The sequence below is a fragment of the Hippopotamus amphibius genome, chromosome 5 (assembly GCF_030028045.1).
Source record: "Hippopotamus amphibius kiboko isolate mHipAmp2 chromosome 5, mHipAmp2.hap2, whole genome shotgun sequence".
Classification (NCBI taxonomy): Eukaryota; Metazoa; Chordata; class Mammalia; order Artiodactyla; family Hippopotamidae; genus Hippopotamus; species Hippopotamus amphibius.
Window position 1 is genome coordinate 43,907,336 of NC_080190.1, and position 19,873 is coordinate 43,927,208.

Sequence of the window (19,873 nt, forward strand, 5' to 3'; positions counted from 1 at the left end):
AGAACATAGTAAATGGTAGTTACGTAATAAATGGTTTATTGGACTGGATAGAAAATTTTACTGTCACAGACACCTATATTTATTACTATTATTATTTTTTAATGTATTGGAGACCAAGTTAGAGAGAATTGGTATATACTATGTGGGAAGGCAGAAGAATTTCAAATCTGCCTCCTTGTTTAGGGACCTCTAAAAAGAAATTTGAGTTTTATATCATATTGTCTCTTATTCCAACTCATCTATTTAAAAACCAAAAATGAAATTTGTTAAGAACCTAGGAAAACAAATAAAAAAGATGCTTGTTTAGCAACTAGGGCATTCAGGAATTGTTTTGGTTTCTGGAGTAATGAGACAACCAAACCACAATGATTCTTATCCTTTTGAACTAACACTCTAGAGAGGAGGAAGCAAGGCAGACAATAAACTTCATACTCTAAATAATAATACATACAGCATATTCCATGGTGATATGTTAAGTGCATAAAATAATGCCAGGAAAGGGGTATAAAAGTATTGAGAGGCTACTGTAATCGTAAACAGATTGTTAGAAAAGGCTTCATAAACAAAGTGATGATTGAGTAATGACCTGAAGGAAATTAGGCCACAAAAAATCTGAGGAAGGAGTCACTGCAGGCTGAAAGGAGATGAAAGTCAAGTTCAAAGGTTTGAAGGTGGCTGTAAGCTTCAGGGACAGAGAGGAGACCAGTGTGATAACTGGAGTAGACTAAGAGAAGCAAACATAGCAGAAGACCAGGTAAGTGTGAAGAGGTAACATGAGGGAGTATCCTGTAGCTGGTGGCAGAGGGCAAACTGTGCTGGGCCCCATTGCCTTTTTGTAATGCTGATGCCTTTTATCCAGAGTGAGATGTGAAGAGGCTAGAAATCTTGAGCAAAAGAAAGAGAGGTTTTCTGTGTTACCAGAATCACTCAGGCTACTGCATTGAGAGAAGACTGAAGGGGGCACAGGCAGAAGTCTAATTAGACTTCTAATTAGAAGAGGTTTTCAACACCCTAGGCCAGAGAGAGCAGTGGCTTGGACTGCTATCTCCAAAGGAAGGTAGTGGGGTTTTTTGTTTTCTGAGTATGTTTTTAGGGTAGAGTTTAGAGTTGTTGCTCAAGATTATATTTGGAGTTTCAAAGATAAGCATTGAGGATGGTTCCAGGGATCTTTGGCCAAAGTGACTGCAGGTTTGAAGATGCTTTATATTGGACATTGAAGTCACCAAGCATTCTAACAAACGTACTGTTGAAGTGAATGCCAAGCAGACAAGAACTAAACTCTTCCGGGGTGACCTGCAGGTCTGTAGATGACAGTGCAAGTTGAGGTTAGAGATAAGAGGAGAAAATGGGAGAGAGACCTATCTTCTGCAGATGATAGTAGCAAGGAGTACTGGATAGTACATTCTTATGTAATGAGATTAAAAGAGAAAATATTAAGGAGAAGGAGAAAGAATAGTCTTGAAAAATCAACGAGAAACTACGGGGTCCTACCAAATCTCTATGATTAATGATAAGAGGGGTTTGAAGAGAAAAATCTCTCATGTGGGTGTGCTGCAGGGGAAACACTCTCCTTTTCTCTGGTCTGGAGGGCATCTTAATGGTTAATGGTTTTGTTACAGTTCTTCTGTCAAATTGCCTGGCCTTGCCCTAGTTTGGAGTAGTATTTTCCTCTACAGAATTGATCTCTTAAGAATTCTTAATCTTTGGAATTGATTTTGGTAAATTATATTTTCTTTAAAAATTATCCATTCATTCATGTTTTCAAGCTTTTGCAGCTATTAAAGCAAAGCGGTCTCTTAATGATTATTTCAGTTTCTTCTGTTTCTGTGTTATTTCCCTCTCAGAATTTATTAGGTAAAGTTGTACTTTCTCCCACTTTTTTGATTAGTTTAGCTGATAGTTTATCAATTTACTGATGTGTTCATTTATTTTTCAAAGAACCAAATTTGGATTTATTTATTGGTTTTAGAGATATTTACAACTAATTCATATTGTCGTCAAACAATTTATTTCTGTGTTTCTTTGTGGTTTCTGTTTATTTCGTTTATGAAGTATCATAACAACTATATAAAGCCTTCACATAAATTTCTCAAGAAAAGCAGGGACTAATTTCACTAAATAAAATAGCAACAAACACAATCTAGCAGTTTATTTCAAGTTTAAAATACCAAGGCCTAGCTGGATTTATCAGGAATAAAAAATAGGTTTATCATAGAAACTATATTAAGATCAATCATCCTAGCATTTGCTCAAAAAGAAAATTCACTAGTGTCTTCATAACTGATGGATACTTATTTGACTTGAATAAATGACCATTCTTATTTTTAAAAAGTCAATCAAATTAGAATAGAAGAATGCCTTCTTAACATAACGACATATGCTTTTTAACCGTAAACCAATATAATAGGGAAACTTGGGAGGCACTCCCACTCAAATCAAAATCAAGACAAGCATTTTTATTGGAAGTACTAGCAAATGAAATTAAAAGGAAGAAAAAAAATAGAAAGAAGGACATTGAACTATCACTGCTTATAAAATATATTCTTGGATAACATAGGAACATGAACTGGAAAACTATAAAAACATAAGAGAATTTCATAAGAAAGTGAGTTAAAATTAATATAGATTAATAGCTTTTATATATGTGTCAATCAATTAGAAGAATAAGGAAGAGTCTATTTACAATAACAACAAAAGATGAGAAACATCCCCCCCAAAAAATGCATAGGACATATATAAAGAAAATATTTTAAAAATAAAATCTACTAAAGAATACAAAAGAAAACATGGACAAATGAAGAGATAGAAAGTTCTTATACAGAAAGATTCAACATCAACAATCTATAATTTAACCCTAAGTAATTAATTTATAAATGTAATGTGCTATTAATAAAAATATGGTTAAAAAAACATACATAAGTAGCTTATATAAAGTCAAAGAAAAAAATGAACAGAAAAAGTAACCAGGAAATTTTTAAGTAAAAAACAGCATTGAGTTAAGTTAGCACCACTGTGTTATAAAGCATGGTTTAAAATCTTAACAATTAAAATTGTGCCATAATAGCTCATTAACAAATAGGTGAACTAATGGAATAGTGAAGAAAGTCTAGAATCAAATTCAAATACATAAGCAAATGAATGATATAATAAATGTAACATCTCAAATTAATGAGATAAAAGATGAACCATCTGATATATTGTGTGAAAAATGGCATAGTTTCCTGAAAAAAAAAATACTGGTGGATCAATACCTCCTATTGTACAGTAGGATAAATCCCAAATGCAACAAAGATTTAAATATACAATATGAATCCACATAGTCTCTAATTGAAAACGCAGAATAATTGTAACCTGGGTTTAACAAATCAACAGAAAGATGGGCAAAGATTGTGAACACATAATTCATAGGAAAGATAATAAAAGTGGCTCTTAAACACAGGAAATATACTCAAACTCACTCATAAGCAAAGGGATAAAAAGATAAATGCTATTTTTTTACCTATCAAGCTGGCAAAAATCCAGAAGTTTAACATGACACAGCTAGGGAGACTGTTTAGAATTAGTCACTCTCAGACTTGGCAGTTAGAACTGCAAATTGTTATAAGCCACATAGAATACAATTTGGCAGCTCTCTCTAAAACTTACAATTGCATGTATTCTTTGGTCTAACTTCTGGGAATTTACTGTATTGATATACTGACACACATTCAAAATGATGCATGTTCAATGTTACTTATGTCTTCATTGTCAAAGAAAGACTGACATGTAAAAGTCCATCAATAGTGGGTTTCATAAACAGTGTTATATACATATGAAGGAATATTATGTAGCTGTGACAAAAAGTTTTAAGGGAATTATCCAGTATTCATATGGAAAGAACCCTAAGATATATTGTGAGGGTGAAAAATAAACCAGCAAGGTTTAGCAATGTTTTAATCTTAAATCGATATTTTCTTAAAATGCATACTGAAAATCTGGAAATAAACAGGAAATCAGTAAAAGGGATATCTCAGGTAGAGGGGCCAGACAGATCTAGTTGCAATAGTTGGAAGTCTTTTTACTTTTTTCTCTCTTACTGTCTCTCTCTCATATATGTCTATGAGATTATATTATATATAAATAGATAGATTTTCTAAATAAATTATATACATTATATATGTATAATATATATATACACACATTTTTAAAATAATTACCCAGACACTGAGAGATGGCTTCAAAACTCTACATGTTATCTGTGACCTCTCACTATCAGCAACCTTGCTTTTCGCTAATAAATCAGAGACATGCCTCTAATATTCCCCAGTTCCCACTCCCCCTCCCAACAGAGATGTGCAGCCTTCACATCTGTGAAATTATAGTTAATTATTTTATGGTTTAATCTTGACTTTATTGTACTTTTCCCACAATTTGACCAAAGAAGAATACGCAGCTCCTGAGAATCCGGTCTCTCTGATTTTCTGATCTAATTTAGATGTTTATAAGATAAAAGAATGCTTGCTGTGCTTCTTAAATTTAATTAGAGGGTTAAACTGGAGCAATGAAAAGACTGCATTGGTTCTGATATAAATTACCTTCTCTCTGCTGGAGGAGCATTATCCGATGCTTGGATGGTGAGCGCATAAGTCCGCCCAACTATCAATTCCACCCCTGGAGCGATGGTGATAAGCCCTGTTGTTTTATTGATGATAAAGTCTCCCTGAGCCCCAACCAGGATATCATATGTGATCTCCCCGTTTGACCCTTCGTCTGCGTCGACTGCAGTGAGCTGGAATTGAAAATCACAACATAAATCCTCTTGGGACTCAACTTTTCACCGTTGTGTCATTTTTTCCCCCAACAAAAGAAGCTTGCTTTCAAACACGCACACCCAAAATAAGTACAGAAAGTTCTCTTGGCATATACACTCTTGTTTTCTTGAATCTAGGCTACTGTGTTCTAATACTGAAGCAATCACACCAGGAGAGATTTTTTTGTTCTTGTGAGAGTGATAAAATGTTTTGAATCCTGAAGACTATCTTTACTTTAACTTACTAAAGGAAAAAAAAGAAAAAAGAAAAAAAAAGAGGAAAGCCCTAACAGCAAATCTAACATCCCTATAGGAATTTTTTTTTTTCTCTCTTATCAACTGTTCTTGACACATAAACACATATTACTGAAGACAGAAGCCTGGAAAAATTGAAATTGGATGAAGTTTGCCTTTATTACCCCCATCCTTCCTTCTGCTCTAATTTTTTCCAGTCATAATGTTTTCCTTCCCATCTCCCAAAGACTCTCTTGTCCTGGAATTCTTTTTATTTACACATGGCTTTAGGAGAGATTTTTATAATCTTGTTCACATTGACTTATAAAGGACTGATAAGGCCTAGAGTATTACCTTTTCAAAAGCAAACAAATGCATCTCCAATTGTAGAATATCTAATTAGAAAATTAGAATATCAAGCCCAAGAAATTTTCTTTTCAGAAAAGGTATTCAATTCAGAGTCCCTGAAATAATACCACATGAGAATCTGTAAGGCTAATTTGAACATATTCATAATCATTTTGGAGCAAATGGTATCCAACAGACATAAACAGTTTTGGGTTGTTATGCATGAAAAAAAAACCATTATTAATTTCATAAAGCAAAATTAAGGTAATTATAATTTAATATGTTAAATAAGGCTCCTTAACTTCCTGATAAATATAAATTTACTTAAGGGGGAAACAAAAGATTCTACTCGGAAATCTTAGAATAGACTTTATAAAGAGTCACAGAATTTTCTGCTTTCATCCTTTGACGGATAAAGAAAAGAAAGCTGGCCTCAGTTTACACATAAGAGGAGAACAAAAGTTTCTTGTTAATAAAGAAATAAGGTTGTAATAAATAAAGTTGTAGAAAAAATTTTCCTATTCACTGACATTATGTATTTCTACTCCATGAATTTCACTTCTGTATAGTAGCAGTTCTTTGTCATCCACAGACTACTTTGGGCGACTACTGGACATTTTGGTGCACTTTCTTAGATAAAATGCAAGTGTACACATTTACCTTGAAACATAAATTCAATTTCAGAAATGCTGTGTCGGTTCAAAGGATCATGTTAACTACCCTAATGAAATGTAAACAAAGTACTTTACACACACTGATATGCTTAAAAGGATATACTGTGCATAGTCTATTTCTATTTTTATTATATACTGCCTTTAGAATGATAATGTGCATAGAAATAGCAGCAACAAAAATAAATGAGAGCAAAAAGGAAATTTGAAAGAGAGGCACAAATTCAGCTAAGTCTGTGATTGGGTATTTGGGGGTGAACAGATGTGGTTGCCAGAAGGAAAGGCATTTCATGAAATGATTCTGGGACTTATGTGAGAATGACAGACATACTCCTAAAGGCAAAGGAGAAGGAAACAATTTGCAGAAACAGTCAAAATGAATGATACATATTTATGGAGAACTATTCAAGCCAGACAAACTCATTCTCTTTTGTGTGTGGATAAAATTAGAAAATTAGAGGACAGGGGTAGCAGAGGAGATATCAATTTTGATTATAGTAAATCACTTAACACAATGTCTCAGGAAATCTTAATTAAAATTTAGCTCAAATTGGATTCATTATTAACATTCTTACCAGGACTTAAACTGGCTAAAGGAATTTAATGATAAATGGTAATGTATCAAGTTAAGAAGAAGTGTTGAGGAACGTGCTTTAGGGATATAGGTATTATGGCTGGTCTTATTTAACATTTTCATAAATGATATTGGAAGAAAGGATAAGCTGCATGATAATTAAATTGAAAAAGGCACCCACCTGGGAGGTGCTGTAAATACCAAATATTACTGCAAAGCACAGGTGATAGAAACACCCCCCAAACTGCAGAGCCAGCCAACCTCAGATAAGATAACATATCCAGGGAACACAACTAGTGCCTCAGAAACCATTATCAAGTAGGAAGTTTCACAAATAAGCCAAAAAATGAATTCTATGTTTGTTACTTAAATAGCTTTATACAAATTTTCAGTCTTTCAGCACTAAGCAATAAAATAGTGGGCCAAGAATCCACATAATTGAGTCACTATACATGCAAACAAAAATATTCTAAAGGAATTATTGGTGATCCAAGATTAAAAAGAGAGCTGAGACACTAACTCTGAATACCCTGAAAACAGCAACATCTCGTGAAAAACCCTGAAACTAGACTATGGTGGGGATTTAATTTAATAACAACTCTTGTGATCAGAGGTCTATGAGATTATAGGTTTTTGAAGCCCATTCCTAATTTAGTGGGAAAATCTGCCCCCTAAATAATTTATATGGAGAAGACACATGTTGCTCACATATTACCAGATGAAAGCAAAATGAAATCTATGATTTTTAATCATTTTACCAAATTCTATGATATCTAAGTGGTAAGAAACACTAAATTATTTGTTCTTCATATTTTTTTCTCTGATGTATTACAGTCATTTTCAGGAAGTTAAATCTTACCCTCCCACAATTCCTTCCTCTCAGTATTCCAATATATACATATTTCAGGTATCCTTGTCCTCAGTCACCATGCTTCCCACCAAAAAAAAAAAGGAAAAGAAAATTTGGATTTGGCAATTCGAGGTGAGGTCAGAACCCTGAGGTTAAGAAAATAAATAAGTCTCTCAGGGAGACCAAATATGACAAAGTGGAAAAAGACTATTATGTGATGAAAGAGGCAAATAGAAGCAAGATGTTGAGGGTTTATGGGTCATGATAAAAAGTTTGAGAATCATAGTGTAAGACAAGTAAGTAATAAAAGAATTTATATTGGTATATATTTGATATTTAATGTGTAGAGTAGTTTCTGAACTCTTTTTTTCTCCTTTTGTTTGTTTTGAGGGAAGGAAAAGCTGGGGAGAGTGATGCAATTTTAGAAAGAAGATTACAAGGGAATGACATTAAATTATTTTAATGGTTGCTATTAATAGTAAAAATTACTATCTGTGAACTGTGATGGACTCCAAAACATGGATTGAAACATTTCATACCTGATTTAGATAACAAAATAAATTTTTAAAGTTTTGATTAAGAGTATAAATACCAATCAAACAATGAAGAATAAACTCATATTGCTTTCTTTGGTACACACAGGCTACATTTATACCATAGTCTTATGCTGTTATAAGAAGAAATTTTCTGATTTACATAGACACAAATTTGGCATTCTTAATAAGAAAAGGTACTCTGGAAACATCACATCTAAATTTGTTTTTTTCAATCTAGTGCTTTTTATTACTAAGGGAAATATTATATTAGTAAGGGATTTCTTTCTATTATAACTTTATAATTATAACCTTCAAATTTCACTTAGAGAATTTCACTTAGAGAATATAAAGTGTGAGAGACAGTGCTGTGGTGAGGATTTCCTTAAGAAATATTCATTGAGGAGACACTTTCCAGAATCTCAGCTAATATCTGAGGCATGGTTTATTTTGATTTTTGGCTAAAGTAGAAAAAAAGATTGCACTGTGTTTCTACACATTGACTTTTGTTTTCTAGTGTGTCATGCTGATTCCTTTTATTTTGCATTTCATAAGGTAGATTTGTTCCATTTCTTTCTTGGTCTGTTTGTGAAAATACAAGAAGCACATTTCTTGAAGACTTGTGTAATAGGCTGCAGAATTACTTTTACATTAAACAATTTGTTATTTTACAATTTTCTTCAGAAAGTATTTCCTTTGACTATTTTAAATAAAAAAAGTAGGATTCCGTACTCTAACATCTATTGTCTTCTAATTTTTACTAGACACAGAGATTAATGCCCAATATGAAATTTAGGGTCTTCTAAAATGAATACATTAGCATAGTAGTGATATAAAAACATATGGAATTTTCCTTTTATAAAAAAAAACCCTATAATCCATGACTTATAACTGATACATAAAAATATTTAACATTTCAATGAAAAGAAAAGGCATTTTCCCCGTTAATACGGTCTTTATTTTATTTATTTGCTTCTCTCTACTTCATCATAGGAATTCTTATTTTCAAAATTCTGTCCCTTCCTTTCCATTATACATCTGGTCCCATCATTACTTCCTGATTGAAACAGCTTTTTTAAAATGGCAAAGAGGGAGAGCTAGGAGGCAGGACTTCTGGTTCTAGTGATGTGAAAAGATCAGATAATTTTTTCCAAAACATAAATAAAAATCCAAGCAAAATTGTCAAAAATAACATTTAGGGCTCTAAAGATTCACTAAAGTGGACACATTGGGAGTAATTATTCATGAAGAATGGCTGTGACTTTAGGTAAGAAAAGCAGGAGTCAGTGGCCTTCTTGTTCCAGTGTTACCCTATCCTCCTCACTACTCCCAACAGCAAATACAGTGGGCACATAAAGTTTATAAGGGTGGGACTGGCCATGAAAAGCAGCAGATTTGCTTCAAGAAAGGACATACTAAATTTGGGGTAGAGTTAATAAAAGAATCAAACATAGTGGGAATTGAATGAGGAACAACCTCAGCTCTGTCAGTGCAAGTTGTGGTCCCAGTGGGGTAAGCTGAGAACAAGTCAGAAATTTAGCAGAAAGACCCAGAAAATGAGAGCCTAATAGAAGGGCTGGATAAGCTTTCCACACACCTCTGACACTACACACATGCATAGAGGAGACATAAGAAGGCCTGGGGGAATATAAATGCCGAAAGAAAATCCTGAGAACTGCATGAACTTTCAGTGCTCTCCCCAACAATCCCAACTAGATCAAGTGGCAAAGGTGGAAACTTTATAAGCTTGAGGTATTTGTGCAAACCTTGGTCCAAATTATAGGCTAACATTAAGCTAAGCAGAAACAGGAGCAACTCATAAAAAGGAAGTTAACATTTAAAAATAAGAATCAAAGCAAAAATTGTACAGAGACATTAAAGCTGTACTCTTGAAGCAGATTTAGTAGATGAAGACTAGACATGTCAACTTTTAAAAAATCCTCAAGGTCAACATTCAAAATCCAGAGGGTCTACAACATCTGGTTAAAACAAACACACACAATAATTTTAAAAAGTGCACAAAACTAGACATTGTTAAAGAAAAAGTTTTTCTGACACTTGTAAAAATGGAAAGGAAGGCTTCATTTAGGACCTTTGTGATAGGTGTCAAGACTATGTAACAATAGAGAAAAGAAATCAGCCTCAACTCAACTCCAAAGACAGTAAAGACAGCTGGAGATTTATAGTCAAGAGTAGAGTAAGGGGGTCAGCAGATGGAGGCATAGGCATAACATATTCAAAGTCCTAAGGTTAAAAAAGAACCCAACCACCTGCATATAAATATAAAATAATCAGCAAAACTTTACTTCAAATTAAAGGTAAAATAAAGGCATTCAATCTCTTTATGTAATATATTAGTAAGAAAAAAAGGACAAAATCATTTGATTATCTCAATAAATAAATTTCCATTTATAAAAGAAAAAAAAAAAAACTTCAACAATCTAGACATAGAAAGTAACATTCAACCTGGTAGAAAGCATCTACAAAAAACCTACAGCTTGCACTATGATGATAGGATGACAAAAGGCTGAATGATTTTTCCTAAGATCAAAAACAAGAAAAGGGTGCTCTCATCACTTCTATTCAATATTTTACTGAATATTCCAGTCAAGGCAATAAGGAAACAACAACAAAAAAAGAGGTATCAGGTTGGAAAGGAAGTAAAACTATCTTTATTTGCAGAAGACATGATAATCTGTAGAGAAAATACTAAGGAAATCTATAGGAAACCGAGAACTAGGAACTGACTAACAAGGTTAAACAAAATCAATTGTATTTCTATGTATTAGCAGCAAACAATCCAAAAATAAAATAAATTTCATTCACAGTAACATCAACAATGATAAAATAACTAGAAATAAATGTAACAAAATAACTGCAAAACCTATGCACCAAAATCGACATTACTGACAGAAATTTAAAAGTATGTGGAAAGGGCTTCCCTTGTGGTGCAGTGGTTAAGAATCCACCTGCCAATGCAGGGGACATGGGTTCAATCCCTGGTCTGGGAAGATCCCACATGCCAGGGAGCAACTAAGCCCATGCACCACAACTACTGAGCCTGTGCTCTAGAGCACGCGAGCCACAATTACTGAGCCCACATGCCACAACTACTAGAGCCCTCTCCCCTAGAGCCTGTGCTCTGAAACAAGAGAAGTCATGCACCACAACGAAGTGAAGCCCCTGCTCGCCATGCACAGCAATGAAGGCCCAACACAGCCAAATAAATAAATAAATAAATAAACAATAAAAATTAAAATTAAAATTTAAAAAAGTATGTAGAAAGTCTACGTTCATGGATATAAAGACTCAATATTTTAAGATGGAAATTCTTTAAATTTATTTGATTTATAGATTCAATGCAACCCCCCCCCCATCAAAATTCTATCAGGCTTTCTAGTGGAAATTGTCAAGTTAATTCCAAAATTTATATGGAAATTTTGGAAACTGTCAAGTTAATCCCAAAATGTATATGGAAATGCAAGGGACTTAGAATAGCCACAATTTTAGAAACGAAAAACAATGAAGAAGGAATTACACTATCAATTTGAAAACACACTATCTACCTACAGCAACCAAGATGTAGTATGGCATAAGTTAGACATACAGATTAATAGAAGTCCAGAAGTAACCTCTTATATTTTTAGCGAACTACTTTACAACAAAGATACCAAGGTAATTTATGCAGAAAAGATAGTTTTTACAATAAAACCTACTGAAATATTCATATGCAAAAGATTTTTTAAATGAACAGAGACCTTTATCTCACAGCATATGTAAAATTAATTAAGAATGGGCCATCTAAATGAAAATGTAAAAGCTAAAACTATGAAACTTATAGCAAGTGATATAGGAGAAAATCTTTGTGAACTCTGGTTGGCAAATTTTCTTAGATATGGCACTAACAGTATGATACACAAAAATAGAAAATATTTGCAAATCACATACCTAATAAGGGACTTGTATTCAGAATTTAATGACCATTAGCCATTTCAACAAAATATGTTTAAAGTAATAAAACTTCAAATTTAATTAAAGTCTAAAACACAATTGAGTAAACTATATATTTTAAAAATCATGACTTTGGTTATGTTTTGATTCTAATGCAAATGGGTTTAGGTAAGAAACTGTATAATCTTTTGTAAAATTAAATTGTTTCAAATACAAAACACAAAATTATGTACAAATGCAAGAGTATATTTACAGTTTTGTAAGGTTTGCTCATCAAATCTTTATCTGGTATTTGCTAAATACCAGATAAATACTAAACCCCACTAAGACCTTAAATAAATATAATCCTCCAACTTTAATCATGATAGCACAAACACATATATACACATACATATACTTACTACAGAGAACAATATCATTATTTGACATACAACAAATTGTCAAAGTCATTAAAACACTACATAGGCTTATCCTAATTTTGCTTATAATATTGGAAATTATAAAAATAATTTTGATATATAATTTTACATGTAATATTTATGTGTGCTCCACAGGGTATTAAATAATATACATAGAGCACAGAGATATACACAGATAAGGCAGTAAAGGTATTAATAATCATAAATGATTTATATAACTCATGAGAATGAATTGATAATAACTGGATAACTTTATACAAGGTTTACCATTTGCAATGCACAAGCGGAAGTGGTTCATATAACCAATTTAATACTCGTGGCACCCTTATGAAGCTGGTACTATTATTATCAACTTTTAAAGACTAGAACACTGAAGTACAGAAGATAAGCTATTTGTGCAAGGTCACACAGGGTACGAAGTGACAGAAAGGGACACAACCAGTTAGTCTGGCTCCAGATACTATTATCCTTATATTTAAAAAATTTTTTTGTACATTGGTAATTTTTATTGGAGTATAGTTGATTTAAAATATTGGTAACAGATACTACTATCTTTAAATTGGATTTAACATCAACTCTGCCACTTACAAACTGTGAATTTGGGCCAATTATTTATCAATGTATTAGCTCAAATTATAAAATTAGTCTGTGAACAAGGAATATTTTCATAGTGATTTCTAGCTCTAATATTTAATCACTTACAAAACAGTATAAGTAATTAGGAATGTTTTCAATGTAAAGTAATTTTCCATATTAAGAGCAGTAAAGGGATAGCTTGGCTCAGGCTATATAGACCATTTTGAGAAAGGGTTTTGGGAGATAAAACTTTGTGTGTGGCAGAGAGAATTCTTAAGTCAAACAGAACACATTTCTAGAATGAGACTTTTTCTAAGCTGATTGAGAGCAAATTAATTGGGGGAATAAATTCAATGGCTATTTGATAAATCCCTACTGCGTGGAAGTCATTGTGCTGACCACTGGTGGTTAGAGATCACTAAAAACAATTTATGGTTCAGTAGGCTAGACAGAGAATGTAAAAGCTAACTTTAATGCAAGGCACAGTAAAATGTATGGAAGACAGAGTTGCAAGCTGGATATGTGGGAGTACGATGGAAAGAACAATGAATTCTGAGTTGCTATGAAAATAAAGACTTTATTTAAAAAATAACATTTGATCTGTGTGTAAAAGAATGAAAAAAAGTATAATTTGGATTAAACTTTAAAACCTGAGAGAGATGTCAATAGGGATAGAATGGGAAGGATATTCTATGCTGAAATTAAACAAAACAAACCCTATATATAATCTCAAAGTTGGTTGCATGGAGAGATGTAGCATGGGATGAAACAAAAATACTAGAAGTATTACATAGATGTTCTTGACTATATGAGTGGAGATTAGACACTTCCTTCAGTAGGATAGGATATGTTCTAACTCATGACTGTGTTTCAGAATAATCACTTGTAACGGTGTGGTGAGGTATTTGCAGAAATAGGGTTTTCAATCAGAGTCTTCTGTAGCAGCCTAATTTATGGCAGTGCATGGGCGTGGAAAAGGAAATGATGACAGACAGATACATTTTGAAATAGCAGTTTCAGAAACTGGACAATCATCTGGATGTATGCAGGTGAAGGAGGGAGACAAGAAACATGACTGCGGTTGCTGGCCTAAAGCCTGTGTAATACAAGATTTATTGGGCTCTTCAATAATCGCCCCCAAATTACATATAATTTGCCACCAAAGAAGACAAGTTATGTTTCTTTGAGTGTGTGTGTGTGTGTGTGTGTGTCTGTGTGTGTGTCTGTGTTTCTGTATTGGAAGAAAGATAATGTATTAGTTGATTTATCTTGGAATACGTACAGTTTCAGCTGTCTGTCAAAATTCCACCTTACCATGTCCAACATATACCAGCAATGTCAGCTTGATGCTTAGGTCGTCATAAGACATTTAACTTTGGGTGACACAAGTACACATAGAAGTGATGATTGAAAACCTAGGACTGATGAAAGAGAGGAGAGCTATATAATGATTTTGGGAAAATGTTCATATAGAAAGAGTAAGAATTGAACATGAAGCCAGAAAGAAAGTCCCCCTGTCACCAGAGAGCTAAGATGAGAACCAGGGAAGCTTTCCATAAAAGGATAAAGTTGAGAGTTTCACACAGATTAAGTACTGAGAAAAACTTACTTTTGTATTTGACAACTAGAGACAAACTCATTAGATTTATGATTTTATATGATTTTAGTAGTATGATGTAAGTGAAGGCCAGATTTATAACTGTGTTAATCATGCATAAATAAATAATAAAATAATAAATTATCTAAATTCATAAATTAATCCAAATGCCTAAATACATCAGAGTTGGATATCAGAGTTAGACAGTAGCATAAAATCTTACCTGGGAAGAGTGTTTAGACCAAGGCATGGGAGGATTTACAAATGCTTATAGGCCAAAGGGAAAGAATCAGTAGAAAGGAAGATATTATTGTAGTAAAATAAAATGGAAAGAAATGGAATAATTAGTGGTGAAGGCAGGTGCAGGTGAGGGGAAGGGGTGGACTTTAAAGCAGTGAAGTGGAGAAAGAAACATGACAGAAGAAAGTAAGAACTGAAGAACAAGAAAAATGGGAAGGGGTGAGGTGAGAATCAAAGGACTCAGCTTCGTATGGGACGCCATCTTAATAAATTAAGATTCCATTTTTCAGAGGGTACAAAAATATTGTTAAGGGTTAAGTCAGTTTTTATCAAAATTGGCTGTATATTAGAGCTGCTTTATTTAATTAAATAAAATCTTTTCAAGTGACTCTACTATGTGTTGCCATATCATTTAAATAAACATATCTCAGGGTGTAGTCCAGGTGTCAATATTTTTAAAAGTTTCTCAGGTAGAACTCTAATACTCAGGATTAAGAACCACTGATTTAAGAGAATTGTAAAAGTCTAGGAATAGCATCTATGAAGTACAGACTGGATAGCTAACTACAGATATTAAAATTTACATCTTTAAATTATTAATATTATATATCAAAATCTGTATCTCTAACATAAGAGCAATTGGTTTTTCAAGAAAACTAGCAATGTGTGAATGAGACCTTAAGACAACAGAGTGTGATATCCATTAGAGTTAACCTGGAAGATTTCATTGGCAGCCTACAAAACCATCTTTCATGAAGCATAAAATACACTGCATGAACTGAAGAAAAGAACCATACTCACTCATGCCAGTAATTTCTCTCTGAACATAAGATGTGCTCATATCTGATTACACTTAATTTCCAGTTGTGAAAGATACAGCTGCTGTTTTACTGCAGTGCTCCTGTAAGTGTATTTCATGAACCATACATGTCAGAACCACCCTGGTCCTTTTCAGGATAAGCAGGCATAATAAAGTCAGAAGGTCAGTTTATAACTGAGAACTTTTAACAAGAACCTGGATAGTACTCACATTTTTATGAGCAACCGATCCATGCTTGTGGACAAGGACAGCTACCTCATTATAAGAAGACAGTGGACTCGAATAATTATGTACTTACATCAGGCCAAGACAGTCTCATGTCTACACTGAAAATGATCTGATTATAGAAGATGGAGGAGTAGGAGGACATGCGCTCACTCCTTGCAAGAGCACCAGAATTACAACTAACTGCTGAACAACCATCGACAGAAAGACACTGGAACTCACCAAAAAAGATACCCCACATCCAGAGACAAAGGAGAAGCTGCAATGAGATGGTAGGAGGGGCGCAATCACATTACAATCAAATCCCATAAATGCTAGGTGGGTGACTCACAAACTGGAGAACAGTTATACCGCAGAAGTCCACCCACTAAAGTGAGGGTTCTGAGCCCCACGTCAGGCTTCCCAACCTGGGAGTTCAGCAATGGGGGGAGGAATCCCCAGAGAATCAGACTTTGAAAGCCAGTGGGATTTGATTGCAGGACCTCCACAAGACTGGAGGAAACAGAGACTCCACTCTTGGAGGGCACACAAAAAAGTGTGCTCACCAGGAACCAGGGGGAAGGAGTAGTGACCCCATAGGAGACTGAATCAGACCTACCTGCTGGTGCTGGAGGGTGGCTGGCAGAGGTGGGGGGCAGCTGTGGCTCACTGAGGAGACAGGGGACCTGGGAGCAGGGGTTTTGGGAAGTGCTCATTGGTGTGAGCCCTCCCAGAGTCTGCCATTAGCCCCACTAAAGAACCTGTAAGCTCCACTACTAGGTAGCCTCAGGCCAAACTTCAAACAAGGTGGGAACACAGCCCCACCCATTGGCAGACAAGCATATTAGTGTTACTGATCTTCACTCACCAAATTGGATTAAAGTCTTACTGAGCTCCGCCCACCCAGCCCTACTCACCATCAGTCCCTCCCATCAGGAAGCACACACTAGCCTCCTAGATAGCTCCCTCCACAAGAGGGCAGACAGCAGTATCAAACAGTATCAGCAGTATTTCCTTCTGTGGAAATGAAAACCACAGCCACGGAAAGATACAGAAAATGAAAAAGCAGAGAAATTTGTACCAGATAAAGGGACAAGTTAAAACCCCAGAAAAACAACTAAATGAAGAGGAGATAGGCACCCTTCCAGAAAAAGAATTCAGAATAGTGATAGTGAAGATGATCCAGGACTTTGAAAAAAGACTGGATGCAAAGATCGAAAAATTTACCAAAGACCTAGAAGAATCAAAGAGCAAACAAGCAGAGAGATGCAACACAATAACTGAAATGAAAAATACACTAGAAGGAACCAATAGCAGGTTAACTGAGGCAGAAGAGCGAGTAAGTGACCTGGAAGACAGAATGGTGATAATCACTGGTGCAGAAAAGATTAAAGAAAAAAGAATGAAAAGAACTGAAGACAGCCTAAGAGACCTCTGGGACAATGTTAAACACACCAACATTCATATTATAGGGGTCCCAGAAGGAGAAGAGAGAGAGAAAGGACCCGAGAAGATATTGGAAGAGATTATAGTTGAAAACTTCCCTAACATGGGAAAGGAAATAGTTACCCAAGTCCAGGAAGTGCAGAGAGTCCCAGGCAGGATAAACCCAAGGAGAAACACATCAAGACATATAGTAGTCAAACTGACAAAAATGAAAGACAGAGAGAAGTTATTAAAAGCAACAAGGGAAAAATGACAAATAACATACAAGGGAATTCCCACAAGGTTAACAGCTGATTTCTCAGCAGAAACTCTGCAAGCCAGAAGGGAGGGGCATGATATATTTCAAGTAATGAAAGAGAAGAACCTAAAACCAAGAATACTCTACCCAGCAAGGATCTCATTCAGATTCGGTGGAGAAATCAAAAGCTTTACAGACAAGCAACAGCTAAGAGAATTCAGCACCACCCAACCAGCCCTACAACAAATGCTAAAGGAACTTCTCTAAGTGGGAAACATAAGAGAAGAAAAGGACCTACAAAAACAAACCCAAAACAATTAGGAAAATGGTAATAGGAACATACATATCAATAATTACCTTGAATGTAAATGGACTAAATGCCCCAACCAGAAGACACAGACTGGCTGAATGGGTACAAAAACAAGACCCATATATGTGCTGTCTCCAAGAGACTCACTTCAGACCTAGGGACACATACAGACTGAAAGCGAGGGGATGGAAAAAGATATTCCATGCAAATGAAAATCAAAAGAAAGCTGGAGTAGCAATACTTATATCAGATAAAATGGACTTTAAAATAAAAAAATGTTACAAGTGACAAGAAAGGACACTACATAAAGATTGAGGGATCAATCCAAGAAGAAGAGATAACAATTATAAATATATATGCACCAAATATAGCAGCACCTCAATATGTAAGGCAAATGCTAACAACTATGAAAGAGGAAATCGACAGTAACACAATCATAGTGGGGGACTTTAACACCCCTCTTACACCAATGGACAGATCATCCACACAGAAAATTAATAAGGAAACACAAGCTTTAAATTACACAATAAATCAGCTGGATTTAATAGATATCTATAGGACATTACATCCAAAAACAGCAGATTACACATTCTTCTCAAGTGCACATGGAACATTCTCCAGGATGGATCACATTTTGGGTCATAAATCAAGCCTTGGTAAATTCAAGAAAATTGAAATCGTATCAAGCATCTTTTCTGACCATAACACTATGAGATTAGAAATCAGTTACAGGAAAAAAAAGTGTAAAAAACACAAACACATGGAGGCTAAACAATATGCTACTAAATAACCAAGAGATCACTGAAGAAATCAAAGAGGAAATCAAAAAGTACCTAAAGACAAATGACAATGAAAACACAATGATCCAAAACCTATGGGATGCAGCAAAGGCAGTTCTAAGAGGGAAGTTTATAGCAATACGATCTTACCTCAAGAAACAAGAAAAATCCCAAATAAACAATCTAACCTTACACCTAAAGAAACTAGAGAAAGAAGAGCAAACAAAACCCAAAGTTAGTAGATGGAGAGAAATCATAAAGATCAGAGCAGAAATAAATGAAATAGAAACAAAGAAAACAATAGCAAAAATCAATAAAACTAAAAGCTGATTCTTTGAGAAGACAAATAAAATTGATCAACCTCTATCAAGACTCATCAAGAAAAAGAGGGAGAGGACTCAAATCAATGAAATTATAAATGAAACAGAAGTTACAACGGACACCACAGAAATAAAAAGCACCCTAAGAGACTACAACAAGCAACTATATGCCAATAAAATGGACAACCTGGATGAAATGGACAGATTCTTAGAAAGGTATAACCTTCCAAGACTGAATCAGGAAGAAATAGAAAATACGAACAGACCAATCACAAGTAATGAAATTGAAACTGTGATTAAAAATCTTCCAACAAATAAAAGTCCAGGACCAGATGGCTTCACAAGTGAATTTTATCAAACATTTAGAGAAGAGCTAACACCTATTCTTCTCAAACTCTTCCTAAAAATTGCAGAGGAAAGAACACTCCCAAACTCATTTTATGAGGCCACCATCACCCTGATTCCAAAACCAGACAAAGATACTACAAAAAAAGAAAACTATAGACCAATATCACTGATGAATTTAGATGCAAAAATCCTCAACAAAATACTAGCCAACAGAATCCAACAACACATTAAAAGGATCATACACCATGATCAAGTGGGATTTATCCCTGGAATGCAAGGATTCTTCAATATACACAAATTGATCAATGTGATACACCATATTAATAAATTGAAGGATAAAAACCACATGATCATCTCAATAGATGCAGAAAAAGCTTTTGACAAAATTCAACACCCATTTATGATAAAAAGTCTCCAGAAGATGGGCACAGAGGGAACCTACCTCAGCATAATAAAGGCCATATATGACAAACCCACAGCAAACATCATTCTCAATGTTGAAAAACTGGAAGCATTCCCTCTAAGATCAGGAACAAGACAAGGATGTCCACTCTCACCACTACTATTCAACATAGTTTTGGAAGTCCTTGCCACAGCAATCAGAGAAGAAAAAGAAATAAAAGGAA

At 34.5% G+C, this 19,873-nt stretch overlaps 1 protein-coding gene across 17 annotated transcripts in view; it reads right to left on the minus strand.

Moving 5' to 3' along the window:
* PCDH15 (protocadherin related 15) overlaps nt 1–19,873 on the minus strand; it is a 764,244-nt gene that overhangs the window by 278,351 nt on the left and 466,020 nt on the right. For all 17 annotated transcript variants that reach the window (XM_057735541.1, XM_057735540.1, XM_057735538.1 and 14 more), the window contains one exon: nt 4,575–4,768. In XM_057735541.1, the coding sequence (XP_057591524.1) occupies nt 4,575–4,768 (194 nt within the window). The remainder of the gene's footprint in view (nt 1–4,574; nt 4,769–19,873) is intronic.